The sequence below is a fragment of the Haemaphysalis longicornis genome, unplaced genomic scaffold, assembly GCF_048455015.1.
Source record: "Haemaphysalis longicornis isolate Haplotype H1 unplaced genomic scaffold, Haemaphysalis longicornis Haplotype H1 scaffold_6, whole genome shotgun sequence".
Classification (NCBI taxonomy): domain Eukaryota; kingdom Metazoa; phylum Arthropoda; class Arachnida; order Ixodida; family Ixodidae; genus Haemaphysalis; species Haemaphysalis longicornis.
The window spans coordinates 202,721,298-202,745,157 of NW_027526407.1; the positions used below are offsets into that span (position 1 = coordinate 202,721,298).

The window sequence follows — 23,860 nt, forward strand, 5'->3', positions numbered from 1 at the left end:
CAAATACAGAATAATATGAATAAAATAAACGGTTTAATATGTAAACGCAGGTACTCAGAAGCTAAACAATATACTGAGAAGCTACGAACTCGATTATGGTGGATTCATGCACGCAGAAAGCTTTGCCGCATGAGCTGTTTTACGACATAAAATACGAATAAAAGCCAAGAAAAAGGGCCTACATAAAAAAAAAATAGTCCGCCAGACGGATGCTCGTCCAGCCCACTTGTCTTGATTGGCCCCCGTTTATGGCGCTCCTCTTATTTTGAACTAAAGCATTATACTCTCGCGGAGCGGTTTGGGTGCTGCGGGGAATTTGACCTTCATTTGGCCGCAGGTGCATCCGATTCTTGGCCACCCATGGCGTGACTCACCGGGCCGAGATCCGCCAATGGCCTCTTCCGCTGGCCACCCACGCCATCTTGGCGCATGCGCTTTCCGCAGGTGGGTCGCCCCCTGACCACGTGACTCACCGCGCGAATGCGGGCTTGGCCGTGGATGACAGGGAGGCCTGACGTCTTCTGGCAGCGGTGCGCAAGAGCTGGAGGCTTTGAGCCGTTATCTGCAAACGGCGTGTTACACCCAGCGGATATGGAATGGCGAGCCGTTAGACTCGGGAAACGCCACAAGCGGGACCACGACCGCAAACAAAAGGAGGCTTTCGACAAAAAGATAATAAAAAAGCTAAATAAAAAGTTACCGAACTGAAACCAAGACTTACGCATTGAAAAGAAATTTTCGCTTTGTATATGCGGGGTTAGCCGAGCTAAGCTGCAGACATTCTGTCTTTTCATACAACAAGCAGTGCGCACACGCGATGCAGCCGTAGAGTTTCTCGAGGCAAATTCATATTGCTATCTCATTCAAGGATCGTAAGGACGGTTTAGGACACACGCTAAAGACATGTTACTATCATTGAAATTTATTCTTGAATGGGTACATAACAAGGCGGAAGATGAGTAGAAACTGCTTTCTGAGGAGCTACGAAACCCTATTGCGAATATTTTTAAATGCAACATCAATCACGAAGCCGCGAAGCATATACAGTCAAAGTAATAGTGATTACAGATGAGAATCACGTAAGCTCCGCTAAAGTTATCTCACAAAATCAATTCGTTCTTATGTAGGTGTAGAGCAGTGGTTCAGTCACTTGTGTCCTGGATCGTGTCACTGAGTTAGAATAAATCTCACTCGTGAAACGAAGGTTTTTAGCTCTTTTAGTTTGAGGCACGTAGAAGTGTGCTGCCATCAGCTGCTCACACAACCGGCTATTCCGCCTTTTAGTGGACACGATGCTTCTCTATAACACGCAAGAAAATGCAGCACTTTACATGCCTTTTTCTGTGTACCGCTGCTAAAGAGAGTTAGGGGTGGCTGCGTTTTCCAGACGTAAACACAACGGTAAAATTAGTGACGTAAAAGCGACTATAAAATTAAAAAAATTAACGCGAAAATGTCTACATAGGCCGCAACGGCGACCTCTCAATGTAAAGGCACTAGGCACGTTCTGCTTGCGCCACTGACAAGAACAAATGTTGCTGTTGTGACACGCTGCAGGGGTGCTGTCTGATTGAGCTTCAGGCAGACCCGAATTAGCCGGGCAGTGGACGGAGCACGTGCGCGACACAAAGAAATAAGCGATATAACCGTATTGCTAAGCGGTATCCACGCCAAATGCTGTGCTGCTCAATGCGAAGGCCTGATAAAAAAAGTTAGTAAATGTCAAGCTGTCACCCCTGTTCTGATACCTACGGGCAGAAAAACAAGAGCCGAATTGCGCCCTCGATGATTTAAAACTGGCTTATGTGAGAAAAACTTCGAAATAGAAAACAGCTGAAAAGACAACGTTCCTAGTGAAGTCACTGACTGGTAGGTCACGACAGCAAACTACGAGCATTTTTCTGTCAAGCGCTGGTTTCAGTTTACGGTATCACGTCAGCTCATGCGAACGTTTTGAGCTTGTTCAAGGTAATACCCACAAGCCTTGTTGCACCCAAGTTTATTTGGACTTCAAAGGTGCGCTGGCCTCCCACGAAACTGCGTTGTGGTTGGAACACCGGCAAAACGGTTTCTCCGTGAGACCGGGTAAGCTTTTATCATGCCACCTCGGCTGCTTTCCAGGAGTAGGAGAGAAACTTCAAAGCTATTTTTTAAGAGAAAGATGGCTAAAACGTGAAGCGTTCTGCCAAGCAACTTGAGGCCAAAACAATGTCCAAAATACAAAACGGCTTCGACCGTATCAAAGTGGCACACCCGGATAGACGAAGGTTTGAAAGCACGAGGGGCCCTTTCGATTCCGACTACAAGAAGCGGAGTTTCCTTTTTTTTTTTTTTTTGAGGTGCCTGATAAGCCTTTACATACCACCGTCCTTTTTTTGTGAAATCACTCGTGTAAAGGTCACTTTTTAACGCGCACGACCAACGCTATCAATAAGGGATAGTACGCTTCGCTTCAATATGAAAACAGGCATGAGTCAACATTTCTCGCACGTTTGGTAGGCATGTGCAATAGATCTGCGGTGGTGCTCTACGATGCAATTCACAGTCGCAGTCTAGCTGCGGCGTGCTAAATTGAACAGTTTTAGGAGCTGGCGAATAATACAACTAATTTGTATGCGCCTAAAGAAATGTCCTGTAGTAATCGTGAAAGAAATTTTCAAATAAAGTGTATTTGAGGGAGCCTCCTGTGTGGATTTTTCAGATGATCTGTCGGACAGAATAGGTGCCTAGGAATTTCATCAACAGACATATGCTAGCTTTCACTTTATGCGCTGGTTCAGTAGCAAAGGCGTTCTTCATGTGGTAGAAAGCGACAGGGGTAGAAGCGTTCTGTGCTCGGGGAAGAAAGAATGCGCGGACGGTTTTGCGGCGCTAACCAGCAATTGTTGAGCGAATGCAGCAATTCATTGATAATTGCAAGCGTGGTTGCTTGGATAGCTGGTATTATATTTCGCATCTGGGTTTTATGCGGGTGAGCTTCCCGCCGAGCTCGAAAGTATCCCCGCTGCACTTCCTCTATTGTTCCTTAAATTTACCGCAAACCAAAGCACGTAGTACCGATCGGGATGAAAGATCGTAGACGACGACGACAAGCCCTTTGTGTGAACCTCATCTTTCTCGTCAACACGTAAGTAGTTCGTAGTTTCCAAAAGCAGCATACATTGCTTTTTATAAAGTGTAGTTCCAGATAAAAATGCGGCTTTACGGTGCCCGTTATGCATGTAACATAGAGCAAGCTTCAGAGTCAGTAGACATATTAACCGAGTATGGAGGCAGACCCTTTAAAAGGCGTACGCCAACATTTTATTTTTGGTATGCACTATTACGTAAACATATATCGCTTTGCGGGGATAATAACAGCAGCCGTTGAATATGCCTCGTCCAAGGCTTAAAGTTACTCTGCTGCCCTTGCGATAAGCGCTTTCATTTTTTCCTTCGCGTCTTGAACCATTGTGAAAGCTATAGTGAGTGCCAACACTGACGGACACTGCGTGATTTTCTCGTTGCGGCAGATCCGCCTTTCGTTTTTGCTCTGATTTTGCGGCTTTTTCATCAAGTGGCTGTCGATGGCGTTTATTACTTCAACTAAAGAAAAGACGGCAGTAGCAGCTTCCTGGCTTTAATGACGTATGTGAGCGATTGAAGACAGCAAATTCCGGAAAGGAAAACCAATATTCTGAGCAAGTTTCTCAGTAATCAGATGGGCACAGAGTAGTAAATTTTTCTTTGGTACTTTGCAACTCCCTATTCTAAATACTCGGTGGGTTGGTTGACTACGCCCTGAAAGCATTTACATTTAAAGAAAATGTTCAAAAATTTTTGCAGAGCCCCTTTAACGTTTGGTTAAAACTTTGGACGGGAACCGATGCACACAGGTCTACGTACACATAGTGCAACCGCTAAATTTCTTTATAGTATGCTTACTCAGGGCGCAAACCAGGAAGCCTGGCTTAACGTCCTTGTTTATACCTTAATTGGTCCAAAACACGTCGAAAACAATGCCAGTCTTGTCCTACGTCGAAATACTGCTATGGGCAATGGCAATAACGGTATTTTCAGAGAGTGACGTTAGGTCTGACTTATGGTCGTCGATTGCCAGCGTCACCCCTTCTTTCTGCTTCGCATCTAACCTGGCGCGGAAGTTTTAAAAATTGAACAAAACGAAGCTTTCATCACGGTGGTGTACGGTATCTGTTAAAATTGTTCTCTCTCTCAAAACGCCTTCTAGGCTTGTTTTGATGCATGTGTATTCTGTATAAATAACCTACAGCGCTCGGCGGATCTCTATGTCCAACAACGGCGGGTTTCACTCGACCGCCCACCCCCTCGCTATACTCAAGCGCTCCCCTCCATTTGGCATTACCAAGTGTCATGCGTCAGGTGACCATTATCACCGAAGAGATCATCCCTGTAGCCCTGTATCATCAGTGGCCACGCCCCTGTTAACAACTGTGCAATCTCCGCAACATGAGTGGCCACGCGCTGTTAACACTTGTGTCCGCCAGGCGCCATGCTGTTCATCTTTAACGACTGGTCCTCAGCACTGGCACGGCGTTTTTCTATAGAGAAGCTAAGTTCCATTTTCTGGAGAGGCCGTAATAACTACCCCTTCGTGATTTGCGACCGCTGTAAGTCATTCGTCTTGCACGGGGCCTTAAAGCCCTCGTCACAAAACCATTTATTAGGCGCGTTTCATAGAACTACTACTACGAACACCAACAGATATATTTCTAACCAAACAATATTGCCGTATTTTTTTATGGTGTGCTGTAGTGTATGCATTCAATACGTACATATTGATATAAGGTGTTACGATGTCACAAAACTTTGTTTCCAGTAGAATTACAAGCATGTTTGAAGACGACACACCTAAAAGGCAACATAAAAATTCTCTCGACATGCATAATATCGTAATCCTAAATTTAATATCCTCCGAAGCTAGTGCGAAGAGATAAAGCGACCCCTGCACTTTTATGCCATTATGTTGTATTAAGCCCCATTCTCGCCTTGCAGTGATTGCCTTTACCTTGGTGTTCAATCCGAATATTTTACCGGTTAATAATATCTCTTTTCTTATATTACATATGCAGTGAGTGTCCATACCACGCGAGGTATGTTACGCGCTACCCAAGAACGAATATGCCAGTTCTGAGAGACATGCACACCCACCAAGTCACAACTCAATTCATCCACCCCAATATCATACTTTAACCTATTTTACAGCCTGGTATAGGAAGACCGACATGTGCACAACGCCGTCGATCGCGCTAGATACACGTCGACCCTCCATCAAAGACAACTGGCACCTTGATGTACGAGCCTACGAGCGGCTCAGGCCGCACCTCTACAAGGAGAACTTGAGGGCTCTCACCAAAGTTCACCTTCGTGATCCGGTATGCACGGTGGGCTGCAACAACATGTGCCACCATCAGTACCTCGACGTAGGATGCGGCCCGGGAAACTTCACGAAGGAGATGCTGTTGCCGTTTTCAAGACCGGATACTTCCCGCATCGTTGCCGTGGACAGGTATCACTCACAACCTGCTGCTTACATTGTTCTTCTTGATATTAACCGCCGCCGTCACTGAGTGCTTCTTGCGTTGCACCACTCAGCCCATGGACACTGGTTTGACTCCCGGCAATGGAGATACTTTTCAGGTTACGGTAAAAAGCAAAAACGACTGTGTGTCAAGCTTTTACTGCTCTGAATATCCCCAGGTGGTCAAAATATTTCATAGCCCTGCATTACAACCAGCCTCTCAGCCCAGTGTAGATTCGGCGCATTGAACGGGCAGAAATTATTGTTGCAATATTGAAAGCCGAGCTATGGCACTGCTTCAGCAGGCAATTATTCGAGCTCATTCACCAAATATTGTGTTAGCTTATCTCGAAACAAAATATTTTCTTTATTCGTTGACAGAAAATATAAGGGCTCCCTAGCAAAGTACCTTTGAGAGGAAGCTGCGTCTAAGCAACAAATATATACAATGTGACTGAGAAAACCACGGTTTCATTTGTGCTGACGCGACCTGTTTGAACGACATGCGACCATGCCAACGACCATAAAAATTGTTCCGTGGCAGCACTCGTTTTGGAATGGGTATAACAAGCGTATGCCTTCAAGGATGCGCGAAATGCGACCAGCGTTTCTAGCCCTTTGGCAGGTTACGCTTGTCAACTCGTCTTTTTCTAGTTTTAAGCATAAAGCCAGACGTTGTCCACATATCTGAGGTGGACTCCATTAGTTGAAACGAGGCTGTACCAAACGGAGGAATGCTGATGAACGAACGAACATTTCGCAACTTCAAGTGATATAACTGTCACAGCCATCCGTTAAATTGGGGCCAATTGTATCACTAGCGTAGTGTTCGAACCTGTACAGCGCCCGCAATTTGCTGAAAAAGAGCATGAGGCGTAGTTGTGTACGTTTTTTTACAAGTACAAAACATTGCCCAAGACAACTATTGTGCTACACAGATGAGCCGTACCTGTAGGCGTAAAACTGTAATTTTTCATTATTCTAGTTTTCACCCAGGCCTCCCGTGGTTTAAATGTAGGAGAAAACACAATCGAACGATTAATAAAAACCATTTAGAAACACATATCAAGGGCAGCTGCATAGTTAGGCGTTAAGAAACAATTATTAGAACAACGTAAAAACTTCGCGTGCTAAAAATTGCAATACCGAAATAGGAACAGCAATTCTTAAAAGAATAACTGATCATAGGCCACACAAATAACATTATGTAGGTCACTGCCTTTACAGGAAACAACAATCAGAAAGTACTCAATTGTTTGTTGCAATTATTAAATCAGTGCAGAAAGTGCAAAAACTTTTTGGCTTTCTTATGATTTGTAATGAATGCCAACTGCTTCCGGAGGACATTCCTCTTAATGCTTGTTACGTGGCGGAAGGAACACTAGAGAAGCTCGGCACACACCAATGCATTGTCTGCCGTGTTTGTGGGTTCCACATGTGAAGACATCTGCCCGCCATGCTTTATTCATAAGGCAGGGAAACTTCTAGTGTTTTTGTAGTGCTTACGAAAAACTTCGCAACAGAAAGATTAACGCGGAATTTTGCAAAAAGTGAGGGCCGTTATATCATTAATAATGTGATGGTCGAATGGGGGGAGTATTTACCTAATGTAAGCCGGCAGTCTTGTTTTGAAGCCTTTCTAGTTTCTTTCTTGTATACTTGCTAAGAATCACAGAATAATGCAACATACTCAAGTGTCCATCACTGTAAAGGATTTTATCTGCGAGAAGTAACGAAGAATTATGGCATGTTTTTATCGCCTTTTCCTTTTTATATCGCAGAAGTCATCATGCAGTGGAATATGCCAAAATGAACCTCTCTCACAACCGTATCGCATACGACGTGTTTGACGTGGAAGATGACGACTTCACCACTCTTTTCAGCCGTTACGGTGCGTTTGACCGCGTATACTCCTTTTTCACTTTCCACTACGTTACTCACGTAGCGAAGGCCTACCGCAACGTGGCCGGACTGTTGAAGGCGGGAGGCAGTTGCGCTGTCGTTTCCATAATTTGTGCTGACGCCATTGACGTTTGGGACACGGTCTACAGGATGGGACAGTGGAAGCAAATGATTGTGAGTACTCATAACTGATATCGATATTACATCGTAATGTGTTTTTGGCTTGAGCACTTGTGAAACCGCCATACTGAAGTACTTGACTGCAGCCATTCTCTTGTTTTGTATCAATTTTCAGGACCCTAGAGTGCTCTTTCCAGGGATGTATCGATGTAGTGGTGAACTTCCGTCCCCTTCACAGACGGAAGTTGAGACAAGAAACAGCATTTCCGAAGCAGGTCTTCATTGCGTTTCCTATACACAGTACGAGACTCGCTGGAAGTTTAGCCGGATTGAAGACTATCTTGGTAAGCATAATGCGAAAAACTTCAAATGTCAAATATCAAAATAACTTTCCTGGCGTCAGCCCATGTCTGAGGGAAAAAGACTTTTGAAGCGACATCGAACCACTTAACGTTGAAAGTGGGACGCTGGATTTGCATCCACCAAATTTAACGGCCAGTGAAAAGACGCCTTAGAAGGTATGTAACACACGAGAAGTTTTTGTTGTACTGGCTGCATACCAGGCCAAACCACCCCTCCTGAAGACGACTTCTGAGCGCACATTTTATCTTGTGAAGTGGCCCATTATGGCGCTCTGCTTTACTTCCAGCCATACGCGCACGTAAAGCGCCCAAGCATTTGTTTACAGGGATACGAATATCTTGCACACAGGTTAAAATACCCAATGTCGCTTAGAATTTGAAAAATTACTTGAACTTTCCACCGTAACTACCAAAACTGCCATAATTTCTTTTTCAAAAGTTTTCGAAGCTTACTTCAAGAGTACAACAATGTGTGATTACAAATTGTAGGTACACAAGAGGAGGTCCCAAGGCAAGAAACCTTAGGTGGGACATCCTATACTTCTACACTAATAATAGCGAGCGTGTGCAAACGTGTAGTTTAAGTTGGCAATATATTAGCTCGCAAAGGTCAAAGTAATAAAAATGTAGTGGTGATAGAGATAACCTAAAAGGAAAGAATAGTATGTCTCAAACAATATGGCACAAATTTTTAGACTCTTCAGACGAAATGAGCACAAACTATCGAAAAAAAGAAAACTGAAAATTGAGCCCAATATATTTTATTATTAACCGTTTCTACGTGTTCGAACACACACGAAAAAACGAAGAGGCCAGAAGTGACCCACAGAATCAAAACCAGTAATATTGCCGTAGTCTTATTCCTTGTATATTATTAAGTGCATGCATAAATTCTTTTTGAAGAAGAGCAGGGATTTAGTTTTTGAGGTCGATGCCTAAAGGGTTCCAGAAAGTAAATGCGAGAAACATCATAGTTTATGTTGCATAACTTGTCGTACTTTGTTTATTAACAGGATACTTTGAGACGCAAAGCGTGTAATATTAGAATGGACACTAAATGAGAAGTGTACATATGAAGTACAAGGTCATTATTTATTGCACGGAGTAGCACGGTGGCAAGGTTATATGGATATAGCTTGAAAAGGGGATAGCTATTCAACTGAGCAAATAGGAATGACGATGGTGATTTACGGTGCGAGAAAGTAATGATGTTAGTTACCTGGTTCGGAATATTTGCTAATCGGCTGATATGAATACTGTATGCGCTTCCACACGATGAAATGCAATAGTTAAAGTGACCGTGGATGAACACAAAACGAATGAATGAATGTGCTTTATTTAAAGGAGGCACGAAGACCTTTGGGGGGAAGGAGGTAAGTGGGGAGGGGACGAAGAGGGATAAAAAAAATAAAAAGAAATTCACCATCTTCCTGTAGGGGAACCCTGAGTAGTATGCGAAGCAGCCATGGGGTCGACTCAAGTTCCCATTAGTTTTCAGTTCGATCGCAGCGTTGCGGGAGAACAATGAGGGGAGCGGAACGCGCGCGCGTCATTTATAACGCGGAGCTACAGTGGCGACCCAGACGAGTATGCAGCAGCTACCGCCGCGTCTCTAACTCTAAGCTGCTTCGCATTATCGAGCGCGGAGCCGCAGGGGTTCCCATTCGTAGCGCAATCCCGGAGAGGAGAGGAACTTCGGAGAGGAGAGGAGGAATGCCTCGCAGACTACCCGGGGTTCCCCTACGGGAAGATGACGACGGTGGTTGAACGCGAAGCTATCTCGTGATGAATACTTTGTTGGCCAAGCCGTAGGGGCATCCTGCCACAATCATCATCAGCGGTGCCTGGCCGGAAATGCGCAGTGAGGGTGTAGTACACAGGGTTCCCCTACGGGAAGATGACGACGGTGGTTGAACGCGAAGCTATCTCGGGATGGATTCTTTGGTTGGCCAATCCCTAGGGGCAGCCTGCCACAATCATTATCAGCGGTGCCTGGCCAGGCATGCGCAGTGGGGGTGTGGAAGCCGCACAACTGCGCCCACAAAACGGCGGCGGAGGCAACAGGCTCGGCCATAAGCTGCTTCGCATCTAAAAAATTAAGAGTTCGCGTGTTAAAGAAATACCTGTCTTTAGAAGTGCGCTTACTTCATAAGCACTTTTTTCATGTAGAAGCTACATGACACTGGAGTTTAAGGTGCGTGTCAATATTATACCCAGGAAAGAAGCTTTTCATCTAATGAAATTGCTTAAGAATGGAAATTCAGGTAAAAGATGGCCAGCAATTTTGTTTAAGGGGAATAAAAAAATACAAAATAGATCTTCGGGGGGTTGATGGAAAGTTTATTTTTAAGACTATACTGGTCGACAGGGAAGAGGTCTGATTGTAAATTAGAGGTAAGGAATCGATATCCTGATTTCTAATAAAATGGTGATGCCGTCGGCATAAAGTATACAATTGGAATAGGAAAGGCACGAAGCAAGATCATTTATGTATGTTAAAAGAAACTGTGGGCCTTGGATAGAATCTTGTGGCACACCCCTGTTTGTTATAATCACCTGCATATCTACGCCCACTGCAGTGCAAAGGCCTTTCCCATTGATCTCCATTTATCCCTGCCCTCTGCTAACTGCGTCCAATTTATTCCCGCGAACCTCTTGATCGTATCTCGCCAGGTAACTTTCTGCCGCCCCCTGCCACGCTTGCCTTCTCTAAGTATTCACTCTGTCACCCTTAATGACAAATGGTTATCTTCCTTCGCCTTACATGCCCTGCCCACATCCGTTTCTTCTTCTTCTTAATTTGTAGAATATGTCCTTAACCCGCATTTTTTCAAGGACCCACTGCACTTTCTTCTTTTCGCTTGATGTTACACATACCAGTTTCCGTTCCATTGCTCGCTGCGTCGTCCTCCGTTTAAGTTGAACCCTCTTAGTGAGCCTATAAGTTTCTGTCCCGTTGGTAAGCACCAGTAAGATTCAGCTGTGAGACTCTTTCGTCTTCAGGGACAATGGTAGGCTATCACTCATTGTCTGAGAATGCCTGTCGAATGCACACCACCCCTTTTGTATCAATCTAATGATTTCTGTCTCAAGGTTGGCGCCTGCGGTCACAACTTGGCCTAAGTAGATATATTCGCTTACCACTTCCACTGCGTCGCCTCCTATCTCAAAGCGCTGTGCTGTCCCGAGGTTATTCATCATTAATATACTTTTCTGCGTATTAACTTTCAGGCACGGGATGCCACTCTGTGTTTTTAGGGCGGTAACCATGCTTTGCAGTTAGACCCCCGAGTTACTTAGCAAGGCAGCATCATCAGGAAATGTGAGGTAACTCAGGTATTCTCCACTAGCCTTTACGCCCACGCGATCCCAATTCAATGTTCTGTATACCTCCTGGTTATAACCTTACTGAATTATGACTGCTCATGGAAACAATATGATGCTTATCTTGAAGAAAACATTTATAATCGTTATAATTGGACCAGTTATGCCATAATATTTCAACTGTTTAGACAAGATACAGTGATCAAGAGTGTTGAGCACTTTGGAAACAAACATTAAAATAGCCGCCGAAATGTTACCTTCATCAATGTAAGAGTTAACTCCAGCAGTAAAAGTAGCAATGGCACTATCATTCGAAAGACCTTCGCAAAACCCAAATTGGTTGGAAATTACAGTATTAAATACGCTGAAACACCTAGACAATGTTACCTCTGTCAGGTTCTTTAAAATCCTGTATAAAACAGGAAAAATTAGAATTGACTTATAGATATCAGGGTTTGTTAATGTCTCCTTTTCAAAGTACAAGCACAACCTTAGCCTCATTTCCTTCCGTGGAAAGATTATTGGGTTAAATACACAGTTGAAAATATGAATCATTACATGCGATATATTTACTAATGATGACAACGTTTTCGCCATCAATCCCATCTAAGCGAGGTCCGGTTACTTTTGATGGGTTTAGAAGGAACTCAACTTGGTGCGGACAGGTATTGTTCAAGAACAAAAATTGCAAACGGCGTTTGAAATACAGCGTTTAATGTGAAGCCGTGGCGATATGAATATTACGGAGGAAATATTCACAGAAGGGATTGGAAATTTCTGCGGGGTCGGGGAGAACTGATTCGTCCTTTAGTTGAGTAATTACTTGGTGGGGTAGTCTTAAGCAATCTGTGAGCCCATAAAGATCAAAGTAACAGAACCTTAGTGGTGATAAAGATACCTCAAATACGTAACAAAGTTAAAAATCTTTTTTTATTTTTCATTTTAATTACGTCATTGCCACTGTTGAAGGCTGCTTTAGTAATAGTTTTACTGTGTACAAGGAAAAATATTTTAGCGTAATTATTTAGGCCCGTTTAAATTTTTTCATTATTGGTGTTGAAACTTTATTATCATCATCGCTTAACCAATGATATTATCATCATCGGTGCCTGTCATCGCGCCGGAGCAGCTCACGCCCGAGCTGCTTCGTTGTCGTCAGTTCGCCATCTTTGTAATTAGAACACCGCCGCATCACCGAGACGTCTCGGCCCTTGGTCTCTCCGCTTATTTTATATGGTGCCGAAACCCGGGAAGGAGGCCGTTCTCCGCTTCGGAAACTTTCAAACTTCGCCGTTTCGGAGGAGGAAGACCCCTTGCTACCAAAGACGAACCGGTGTGATGGACTGAACGAGTGCTGGTACCCAAAAGTGGCAGAGGCGATGGGCGGACTAGCACAATGTTCGTGTAGCAAACGTTTCGCGCACCAGATCAGGCGTGTTCCACCGGAAATACCAAAAGACAAAGATGAAACACAAGTACCTGCAAAGAAGAGACAAGCGATCAATTACACTAAGAAGAGATATCCCTCTCCTTAGTGTAATTGATCGCTTGTCTGTTCTTTGCAGGTATTTGTGTTTCATCTTTGTCTTTTGGTATTTCAAGGGAAACACGCGTGATCTGCTGCTCGAGACGTTCACTAGACGAAGATCGTGCTAGTGTTGGGGGGCTCGATAAACAGCCTGTCTTGCCTGCGATCGTCTCGGCGGGCTCTTTGAATGCATGCGAGAGCAGGGCATCTTCTTTTCGAAGGTCACGTGCAATCAGCGAATCGGTCTTAATGTCATTTTGTGGCTGCGATAGGAAATCTGACGCAGTCTAAGTGTATGTCATCGAGTTCAAATAAAATGGGCCATGGAGCGTCTCGGTCAATCTGCAAAACTCACTGAAGTTTGTAGATGCATTCATCATCTCGTCCATCGGGCACTTTCCTTTGGTGTCACAATTCTTGTCCTTCAATTCATAGAATATACAAATCAGAACACGTGTCATCAAGGGAGTCACTGTAAATAAACGGTTCGATTTCTTCGTTCAGCGTCCTCAATCCAATTTCAGTTGTCCGTAGCTGTTGCATCAATTCCTTCAACATGTCACAAACACCAGTCGTCATTATAGTCAACTGTAATGCGGATTCTGCGTTTCTGCGTAGTTTACGAGCGTATAGCCGTACCTATTCTCTTTTCGTACTGAGTTCGTTAAGGCACATATTATTCTCAAGAATATTCTGGTCACACATCAAAGTTACTGCATCTTGCATTGCGCGATCAGCAGCGGCACTCCCCTCACCGTTCAAGGAATCGCCGCCCATCGAGGGAATCGTCGGAGGTGAGGATCCGCCGTCATCTAGTTCGCCCATCACCTCAGTCACTTTCACGTACCACCACCGCTTCAGTCCATCACACCATTCCGTCGTCGGTATCAGGGGGTCCTCCGCCTCCTGCAAAGTACCTGCAGAGAACAGACAGGCGATCAAGGACACGAAGGAGAGGGATCCGGGCGGTTTCCCGAAACATCCAAAGATAGCTGTTGCACTGACCCGACAACGAAATATAACGGCAAAAATTCGCGGCAGACACCGTTCGAAGTACAATAAGTCAGCTGACAACGACAATCGAATAATGAATGTGCAGAGCTGAAGAATGGGGCGGGAGCCATCAAGACACGGTTTTCACGTCGAAGGGGAAAACCCTGAAGAACTCCCATCCGTGAACAAGACAGTCGAAGACAGGCTACGAATTTCAGCGTGGCGACAGACACACTCTGCGTGTGCTCAAACGACGGCTCCAGTGGCAGTGTCGCCTTTTGATTGTCTCAGCAGATTGAACTGGAACGAACTAAATGCACCGACTGGACGCGGACTGGCCACCACTATTTTGTGGCCGGAGAAACTGTTGAAACTTTATTATTATCATCGCTGAACCGATGATATTATCATCATCGGTGCCTGCCATCTCGCGGGAGCAGCTCACGCCCGAGCTGCTTCGTCTTCGGCAGTTCGCCATCTTTCTAAATGGAACACCACTGCACCACCAGGACGTCTCGGCCCTTGGTGTCTCCTCTTATTTTATAAAGGGGTTGTTGTTTTGTTTTTGATTTAGGTTATCCTTCTTACGCACAGAACGTAAGAGCGATCTTGTGGGCCATTGTGCGCATAAACCAGAGTATTTTACACTGGACGGATTAGCTGGAATGCAATTATTAACAATACAATTAATGAGTGCTAAACCAGTCTAAAAGCAAGTTCAGGGTCGGGACAGTTGATGATAGGGAACCAGTCAATGTTCGACGGTAAGTCGAAGTATTTTTCGCGGTCAAAAAAAGACCTCAACTTCGGTTTGCTAATGTTTATGGGTTTAGTACAAAAGCAACAAAATACAGAAAAATGGTATTTAATCCACGTTTTAATTACATCAACAGTTTGGGAAGAAAAAAATTTGGCCAAATGGGATGAAATATTCATGATTAAAACACAACAAGGGACAGAACGAGAAAACATGAAAAGGACAGGTGCTCACTCACGACTAAACTGTATTGTAAGAAACAGTGGAATATATATGAAAAGGAAGAGCACGAGAAAAAACAAGAAAGGCAAACGTGGCTGCTCTGCTAAGCTCGGCCACGCCTCGATTATGACCAGGTACCCGGGCCAACGCGGACATGAAGTTTCGGAGGTGTTCACAATCTATAAAATCGGGGACTTTGTGTGTAAGCATGCCATCAATTGCACTGCATGCAAAAGAGAAGTTATTTCAGCGGCGTGGCGGCGGTGAGGGACACCAGTGTTAAGTAATGTCTTTGTAACCTTTGTTTGCCTTTCTTGTATTGCTCGTGCTTTTGCTTTTTCATATATATTTAGCTGTTTCTTTCAATAAATTTAGTCGTCAGTCAGCGCCCGTCCTTGTCAGTTTTTCCTGTCCTATCCTTCACGCTGTTTAAATCATGGATCCTTACCGACTCACCCAGCTCCGAACCCTTGTTCAATAGGGACGAAGTAACTGCTCAGAACCCCTTTTACTACACCTAGTTGGAACAGAATGAACAATTGAAAACCAAGCACCTCCTGTATTAAGGAAAAACAGATTTCCAGGGTCGAGAATGTCAATGAAATGTCGACCGGAATTACAGCGTTTTAAAGCTAAGCTTTCAACCTTTACCAGCCAAGGGTTTTGCCGCGACCGTTGGGGTCAACAGAAAACTCCCGTGAACAAATAAAAGAAGTTACTGACACAAGCAGGAATCGAACCTCGACCGCATAGAGAAAGGCAGCGAGAGCCCGTCCTTATACCAACTGAGCTGCGAGCGCATGCAGAAACGGGGGAGGCAGGCGGTGTGCTCACAGAACGCAGCAGGTGTGCATACACCTGGCGCTTTCGCTGAATGCCACGTTATAGCGTCACACGACCTCTCGCGCCGCCCTGTGTTCCACACAGGGCACGTGTAGGAACAGTGTGTGTGCAAGTAGCCGTGTTTACATGAATGCGACGGAATGCGACAGTAGCGTGTCGCATTTCCTAGCACGTCACGAGTAATGCAATGCGCTAGCGCATCGCATTACTCATGCGCTGACGTAGCCGCCCATGTAGCACATTACCGCGGGTACAATGCTGGCGCCATATGATGTGGCCTATCGAAAACAAATCACCGTTTCTGGCGCTTTTGGTGCTTCCGGCGCGGCTGGTTCGCGTTTTTTTCTTTTCTAGTCGCATGGTTTGGCGTCTCACAGCCGCTTAAGACGCTTGAAAATGCATAATTGCGTTTGGTTGCGTTACTGATGTTGTCAACATAATTCCTAATTGCAATCCGCTCGGGTTTACATGCACTTCAAAAGTCGACATACGCCTCTCAATCCACCCCTGTCTGATGCATTATTGCGACGCGCTCTCCTAGCGTCCCCGTTTACATGGATGCGATACGCTAGAAAGTTGAAGCAATGCGATGCGATGCGCCATTTGTCGCATTCATGTAAACGCAGCTAGTGGTTCGTCCATGTCGTCCGCGAAGAGTTCGCACTCGTGTGCAGCACCGATATCAAACAACCGACTACCATCCGTGCAATGTGCAATGATTTAACCTTCTTGAAGAACATAGCTGCAGTGAAAACGCAAAGTCTGAGTGTGTATCGCACCAATCTTAAGGCGGTTCTGAACGTTGTGCTGCCGTGAAATAATCAGAACGTGTTAAAAATGCAGTGTAACGTGTAATTACGCTAGCAGGCCATAGCCACCAGTGGTAGCTGGAGTACAAAGCGTCGCTTCCAAACCACTTCCGCAGGGTGTATTGGCGCGCACGTTTTTTGTTTTCAAGAGATAATTTATCAAGAACGAGCAATATTGCTCTAAAGAAAGCCGATGAGGTGCAGGAGGGGGACCTATAAATTATGCCGCAGAGGAATTTACAACGGTAGTAACAAGTTCGGAAAGTATCCAGTACTACCCAAACGGCTTCGCATTCCGGTTCGTGTGGCGATAAGTTACGTCTGCGTTTGTAACAAATAATCAACATAGCTTTTCCCACCAGCACGCCAAAACAGACGCATTAAACTTATCCGCTCTTTCCCTGGCCATCAGGCTTTGGAACGGTTTTCCTGATGCCATTGCCGCCCATTCTAAACACAACGCATTGGGCGACCGTCTTCAAGCTCACTTTTTCTCGTAATATGGTTCTCAACGGTTCTTGATGGTTTTATGTAAATTTTCTGTAACTGATTTTCGCGTTTGAAGTGTCTGTTTGCTATTGTTTGTATTAGGTTGAATTTGAGGGATGTTGCTCTCTGTTAGGGCAGGATGTAGCTCTTGTTACCTTTGTACTTTACGTTCGTTCAGATAAGCATTTGCGGCTAATTTCAGGTCTTATTTTTTAGCTGTTTTTTGGGTGCCTTATAAAATTCTTGTTATTTTTCACTCTTATTCTTGTAACCCCCTTACTGAAGGCGCATTTAGGGCCCGTAAGGTATTTCAAATAAATAAATAAATAAATGAATAAGCAAATAAATAAATATATAAAAAATAATAAATAAATAGAAAATAAATGAATAAAATAAATAAAAAGTTTTTATGAATGTAAACACAAGAACCCCGTAAGGACCCTCGAAACGATGGCAATATTGGGACGAATAACCGAATATGTTTGAAATTCTTTTACAGGAGGGCATTAGCCGAACCCCAGGAAAACATTACAGTCAAAAACCGTTGTTTTAGGGTGTCAATAAAAGTGAAAATATTATGCCAGGTATTTCACAAGCTCTCAGGAATATTATGTATGACGGATAGACCTTGCGAATTACTCAAGGTTTTTTTTCATGTGCTCAGGAGAAACATAGGACATAGAAAATTTTACAAATACTGGAATTGGATAAGCCAGGTGTTTACTAGCTGAAATATTTCAGATCGTTTTCGTATGCGAGCCAGAAAACTGGTCTATCTAGTGTCTTTCTATGCCTTTGTTATACAACGGCCCGTCCAGACCAACATTCACTTTTGCTGCTTTTGGAGATCGAGTGCTTTTGAGAAAAGTCGTTTGTTGTCAGGGGTCACGGGCTCGTTAAAGTAAATCGCAGCCTCTTGAGAAAGACCGAAGCGGAGATCAGTGGTTTTGAGACACGTATTGCCCGTTTTGCAGAGGTACACCGAACGCTTTTTACGGGAGCAGAATCGTAAACACGTGTTCTGTTGTGGATTGTTACTATACTCGGTTACAACTTAAGAACGGCACCACCTCATGTAGTGTATCACTCCACCAAAGCGCCGGACCCGTGACGCCAGTGCGCGCGCGTTTTGAAAGGGGTTTGCTATGAATGCGTGATATCGCCTGCCTTGTCTCACGCAGTTTGTTTGTCGTCACTGGAGTAGTTTAAAAGCATATTAAGTCCAAAAAATCACGGGAACGGCTCACGTCATGGTCAAAATATTCCCAGTAACGCCCTACTTGCGCCGCACGGAGAAACATCCGGCTACGGTGATAAGGCACAGCGGCAACGTCCGGTGCCGTTCTTAAGTTGTCACCGAATATAGTCAGAATTCTCTGAACCGTGTCAATATCCTCTAGATTTAGGGGCACCCAATCGTAATTTGGTGGTCGGTCACGTGGGCGTGGGGATTGCAGTGAAAACGAAGCATGTGGTGATGAAGCGATATTTTAAATGAAGCGAAACACTGTTTCCATGCAGCCATAACTCAGCCCGGTCTGGCTGCGCCCGGCACCGAGCTTCTTCCTTGTCGTCATTTGGTGGTGGGCTATGGCGGCGCGGGGATTGTCCTGTCCCGCGACCATTTTGCTGTAGCGAAATTTCATCTTTCATACATTTGGGCGAATCTGGAAAAAGTGCTGGTGGACGCACCAATGCATGCATACATACACACATATATACATGCAGCATTGTACTATCACCAGAGCAAACTTCCGGAATGAGTTCATTATTTTATAATAAAATATCAGCAAAGGAATTATCGGGAACGCTGTAAAAAACAAAGCTGAATATGCAAGCGGTTATGTTGCGTGAGTCATAATAATTATTTTATTTATACATTATAAATCAGTCACATTCAGCAAATGCATTCAATCTATAGTGGCGGCAACAACATCTGCATTTAGAGCCACTATCATCATCATCTGCATCCTCCGACAATAATCATCAGAAGTGGATGGCCAGGTCAGCAGTTCCACACGCCACAGGAGGATGGAACGCGACTGCGTTCCGGAGGCGGACGCATGTGTTCGCCACTATCTATGTTCCCTCCGGGCCTTACGCACCTGAATAAATATAGGAGAGCCACAGCGCATACCCGAGTCGACGGCTCTCTTTCCTACAAATCAATATCAGCTTCTACAACTATCTAAGCTCCTGTCTAAATAAGGGATGCTCGTGTGCACTCCCCTACATGCCAACCCGGCGTAATTCATGTACGCGCAGCTTTAAAAGAGATGTTGATTTCATGAAACAACGAAATAAGCGAAATATGTCAGGGAAAACATAAGCCAACAACCTAAATCCATCAACTAACTACAATCAACACTAAGGTCAGTAAAAAGTAGCTTTAGTTTATGTTACAGATAAAAGAACACATATAAAGAACCTTGATATTTTACCCAAGAGGGTGGGCTGTGACAGCGTTCTGTTTTAAACAATCTATATGAGCCACCAAACTAAAAAATCAAAACACCTTTTGCAAACTGGGAAATGCAACTCCAACGGTGGAAAAAAAATTGGGTGACCGTCCATCGAAGTGCTGCCTTTGACCGCACTTTATGTCGACGATATTTACTTGTCTTTCGCCTGCGGTGGTTGTGTATACCCTTCACAGTTGTGGCGGCATTTGGCGAGGCTCATTTATGGAAACTTGTTTTTAATACAAAACAATGATTTGCCGCTCCTAATTAACGGCCGAAAAACCAGGATGCCCCAACCAAAGAACAGCAACGTGAGAAACCCCAATCTTATATAATCAACCACAACAATTTTTGTATTAAGTCTGCCACTGGCAAGCACTAAAACCGTAAGTGAAGTCACATAAAGGCAACCCCACTCTAGGTGAAGGAGACTGCATCATCGATTGGCTACTATCAAATCCATTTCTTGCAACGTATAAAAAGGCCTACCGTTCCGATTGGACAGCACGCTTACCACTACTCAATGAAATAAACATTACATTTTCAAATGAATGCAAGGAAGCGAAGTCGAATAGAATCACATTTTTAGGTGAAGTGGCAGAGTATCGGAAGGGTGACCCTAAAGCTGGGGTTAGGACACCACTCAAAGCTGAAAATTTTGCGGAAAGAGTTAGGGTGCCATGTCGAAGAAAAACCGGCGTCTCTTTCGCGACTTACCCAAGAGAGAAATCGGCGTGAGCGAGAAAAACCGTTGTGCAGCATAAAATCCCCCACTGAAACACTCGGAATAGCAAGCTGCTGATTACAACTGTTCCCCATTTCTCTTTCTCTCATTTTTAAAACGTTAAACGCATAGCGGTGGTCGATATTCTGGCCGCTCTAACGCCGCACGTAAAGCACAAAAGGCCACAGGGAGAGGACAGCTTTTGACACTGCAGGCGCTTATTCACTAGCGGAAAAAGTTGTATGACCAATGCCCCTATCCCCTGTAACATTGTGTCGAGGTTGGCTGCCATTATCCCACACAGAATACGCTTACATACACGTCACGTACAAGAAACTCAGAAACGGACAGAAACTCAGCGGCTCCTGTAGTTGACATGATGGAACATCAGACATATTTATCCCACGTTTCCATATTCACACGCCACAAATTTTATATTTTTACTACAATTCTCAATTCCCATTTTTACGCATAAAAGACACACACACACACAGACACACGCACACAGGCGTATGGGCAGTGGCATGCCTGCGTTCACGACACAGCCGTTGTTTTTTCAAGTACCCTGGTTTGATTGAGTAATTCTAAGTTGTAAATCTTGTTTCCGATATACACATAACTGTAAAAACTCCTTCAATAAAGCCGAAAGACAAAGCTACATTTTTAAATTGAAACTAGTCGCAGCTTATATGTCTTGCAGAACTGTTTCCTATGTTGTAGAGCTGGAAAGACCATGGTACAAAAAGCGAGCTCAGGGCGGGTTTACAGCGTACAATCTTGCGGAATATTGTTTTCAGAGTACGTACCTTTTTATTTCAGCTAACTTATCCTTTATCACTTATCCTTTGTCCCTTTTTTAGCTAACTTATCCTTTTTCACTCTATTCCGAGTAAGAAAGCGTCGAAAATTAAGCATCGCGTATCATACTTCCAAAATATGAGCGTGCATCTAGTGGTACATCTATGAAAGCAAGCCTATCGCTGCCCCACAAATGTCAATGAAACGTTTTCCGTTTATGCTTGCTTCGCGAGAATTATCATCGTATTCTCACCCTCAGAAATGAGCTGTTGTCCAGTGTATCTTCAATCTCGTCGCACATATCACCGCAATAATCATTTAGCATCCTGTCATACAAAGCTGCTTCAGGATTCCTTTGTCCCCAGCAGTTGTGTAAGTCAGGAGCGCCTACCTTGCTCCGTAGGTGTAATCGGAAAGAGATTGCTTTTTGTTCAGGCATAACTACCCTGCTTTCGGAACAAGCTGTCATTTGTGATGTGGATTGTGGTTGTTTCGCTGGTTTGGTATGTATAATATGTGCATTTCGCAATTCCCCTCTGTAAAACCCTCTGGCGCAAATGGTAACACAAATTATTAAGTAAACACAGAAACAAACAAACAAGCAAACATAAATAAACAAACAAATAAATAAATAAATAAATTTCTGCCTTTCTCCTGAACTTGTAAGTACTGACCATGTAGAATATTTACATGCAATCGCTGAAAAGGAGAATTTTTATTTCCGCGCGGAATAACTCAAACATTTGAGATCATACAGAAACACAAAACCGGTATATTAGCCACAATCTCGGAAATGGATCATCACATAATTTTTTCTGAAGAATTAAGAATTCTTCACTTTGGTCAATTCTGTGCAAACATTGAAGCTCACTGAGTGAAACAACTAGGCAGTTAGTCATCTTTTTGTTGGTGGCTTGACATTACGGATTAGTGTTCACGTCACTGCAAATATTACTATCGTAAAAACGTAAACTCCACCTGGTGCACTAACTTGCTGCACGCATGCATATAATAATAATTGAGGGGTTTGCTAATTGGCCTTTATTTTTCAGAGAAGTTTATGGCCTCGTTCAACGCTTACGATGGTGTGCCACCTGAAGACCGCACCACCTACACTGACCTCTGGATAGAACTAATGCAACAAAGAACACGCAAGGAACCAGGAGAGAAGTTCGACGCAACCTATACTTTGGAACTTGTTCACGCAAAAAAACCTTGGGTCCATTAAAAGCATGCAAATTTTGCTAAGGAAACTCCCCCGGTACTTCTCTACGCTCGTTATCCTGAGAACATTCTTTTTGAAACGTGTTTCACAGCTTTGCTGCCCCACCGAAATATAAATGGGGAAGAAAAGGAAAGACGGTGCTGCAACCACCATCCATAACAACCTGCAACCAGCTGCATACTGACAGGGCCACCGTTTTACGATGCTCAGGGTAGCCAGACATCCGTGCTTCCCTATACGGATGATATCTGGGGAAGGCTTACAATAGCAACTTGGATGGGTATTTATAGCACCGAGTTTTATCCGCATTATCAAATCTTTTCGTCCACGTGTAACTTTATTTCCATCAAGAGTTCTTTCTTCCAACAGATAACAAGCTGCAGAGGAACCTTGAATTCTGCGAAGGCCATTTTTTAAAAAAGGAGAAGCTGACCAAACACATATCTGAACTGGAACAACATTCCAGACAGAATAACATCGAAATAAAAGCCGTGCCTGTGACGGAGGCTAAGAACAGCCTCGCCATCGTGTTTCGGGAAAAGCAAACGAGCAGCACATTATAGCAAGGTTTTCTCACGTAGTAAGAAAGGCGAATTCGCCGGCAAAGCTAAAAATTACGCCCATCTTCCCGCGAGGGAACCCTGATTTGATGCGACGCATCAGGGGGGAGCATTTCGACTGACGCTGGTATTGGATTGCGTCAGTCCACTCCCTGAACGGACTGTCGCTTCCATCACGTCTTCATCGGAAGATCTTGCACGGAGGTATCGTCAAGCAAAGTCAAGTCAAGTGCGAGAGCAAGCGCTGGACTGATCCGGCGCCGTGCACTCCCTGGCTTATATTCCCGCTTTTGAAAGGAGAGGATCCAGGGGGGAGAGTCGCGCGCATGCGCACACATGGGCGCACCCAGAGCAGCGAAGCGCGCACGCGCAGCTGTTGTTATGATAATGAGACGGAGTGAGAGCGTTGCGCACAGCTGTCGGAGAGAAGAAAGCAGGAGGGTTGCGCATGTGCAGTGAGCGTGCGGACAACGCCACGACGACGACGACGACAACAACGAAGGGACATACCCGAGAGCAAGAGATGCGTCGCATCTAAAAGCCTAGAATAACGGATGGTGCTATCGGCTTTCAAACCCATCCGCAATACCCTGCGTAAGTGAATGATCACCTGACGGAGGAAAACAAGCGCTTGTCCGCTCAGGCTTTGGCTTATCAGAACGAAATGAACCGGCAGTTTTTTTTTTGGTTGAAAACGGCCGCGTAAAGGCCAGAAAAGCGCAGGGCGATCGCGTACAGCGTATCTCCAAAGTCAGTGACCTGGCCATTTTCTCGTGAGTCGTATAAAGTTCCTAGTTTTCCATGCAAGATGTGGATTATTACTCGGCTGACCAGTTGAAGCTGCTCCTTGAAAGCACCTGTTTAACACAAAAGTCGCTCATTCATGATAACACAGGAAGCCTTTCGAAGCATTATGACGAATTAGTTATTTCCTAACCCTCGCTGACAAAAACGTTTCTCTTTTCTACTGTTCTTAAACGTGCCTGTCACTTACTGATGACCGACTGTTCGGCTTAGCAGGTTGTAAATGAATTTTTCGATCGTCCCGATAGCCATCATTGTGTAGGTGCCATGTATATTTCTAACTCACTGAAGTACTCTCGCCGCTATGACTAAACATTTTTTACTGATAAGCGTGAATCTGTCTGGCTTGCGTTTTACCAATCTTTCCTGTGAAACAGACAAACCGCGTTTGTTCAATCT

General features: G+C 44.4%; 1 protein-coding gene across 1 annotated transcript; it reads left to right on the forward strand.

The window, feature by feature from the left end:
* Window positions 1-1,967: 1,967 nt before the first annotated feature.
* LOC144142167 (juvenile hormone acid O-methyltransferase-like) lies at window positions 1,968-22,100 on the forward strand. The gene is made up of 5 exons (XM_077673551.1): window positions 1,968-2,085; window positions 5,224-5,527; window positions 7,321-7,615; window positions 7,737-7,905; window positions 21,925-22,100. The coding sequence occupies exons 2-5, from the start codon at window positions 5,244-5,246 to the stop codon at window positions 22,098-22,100; spliced, it is 924 nt and encodes a 307-aa protein (XP_077529677.1). The 5' UTR covers window positions 1,968-2,085; window positions 5,224-5,243.
* The last annotated feature ends 1,760 nt before the right edge of the window (window positions 22,101-23,860 follow it).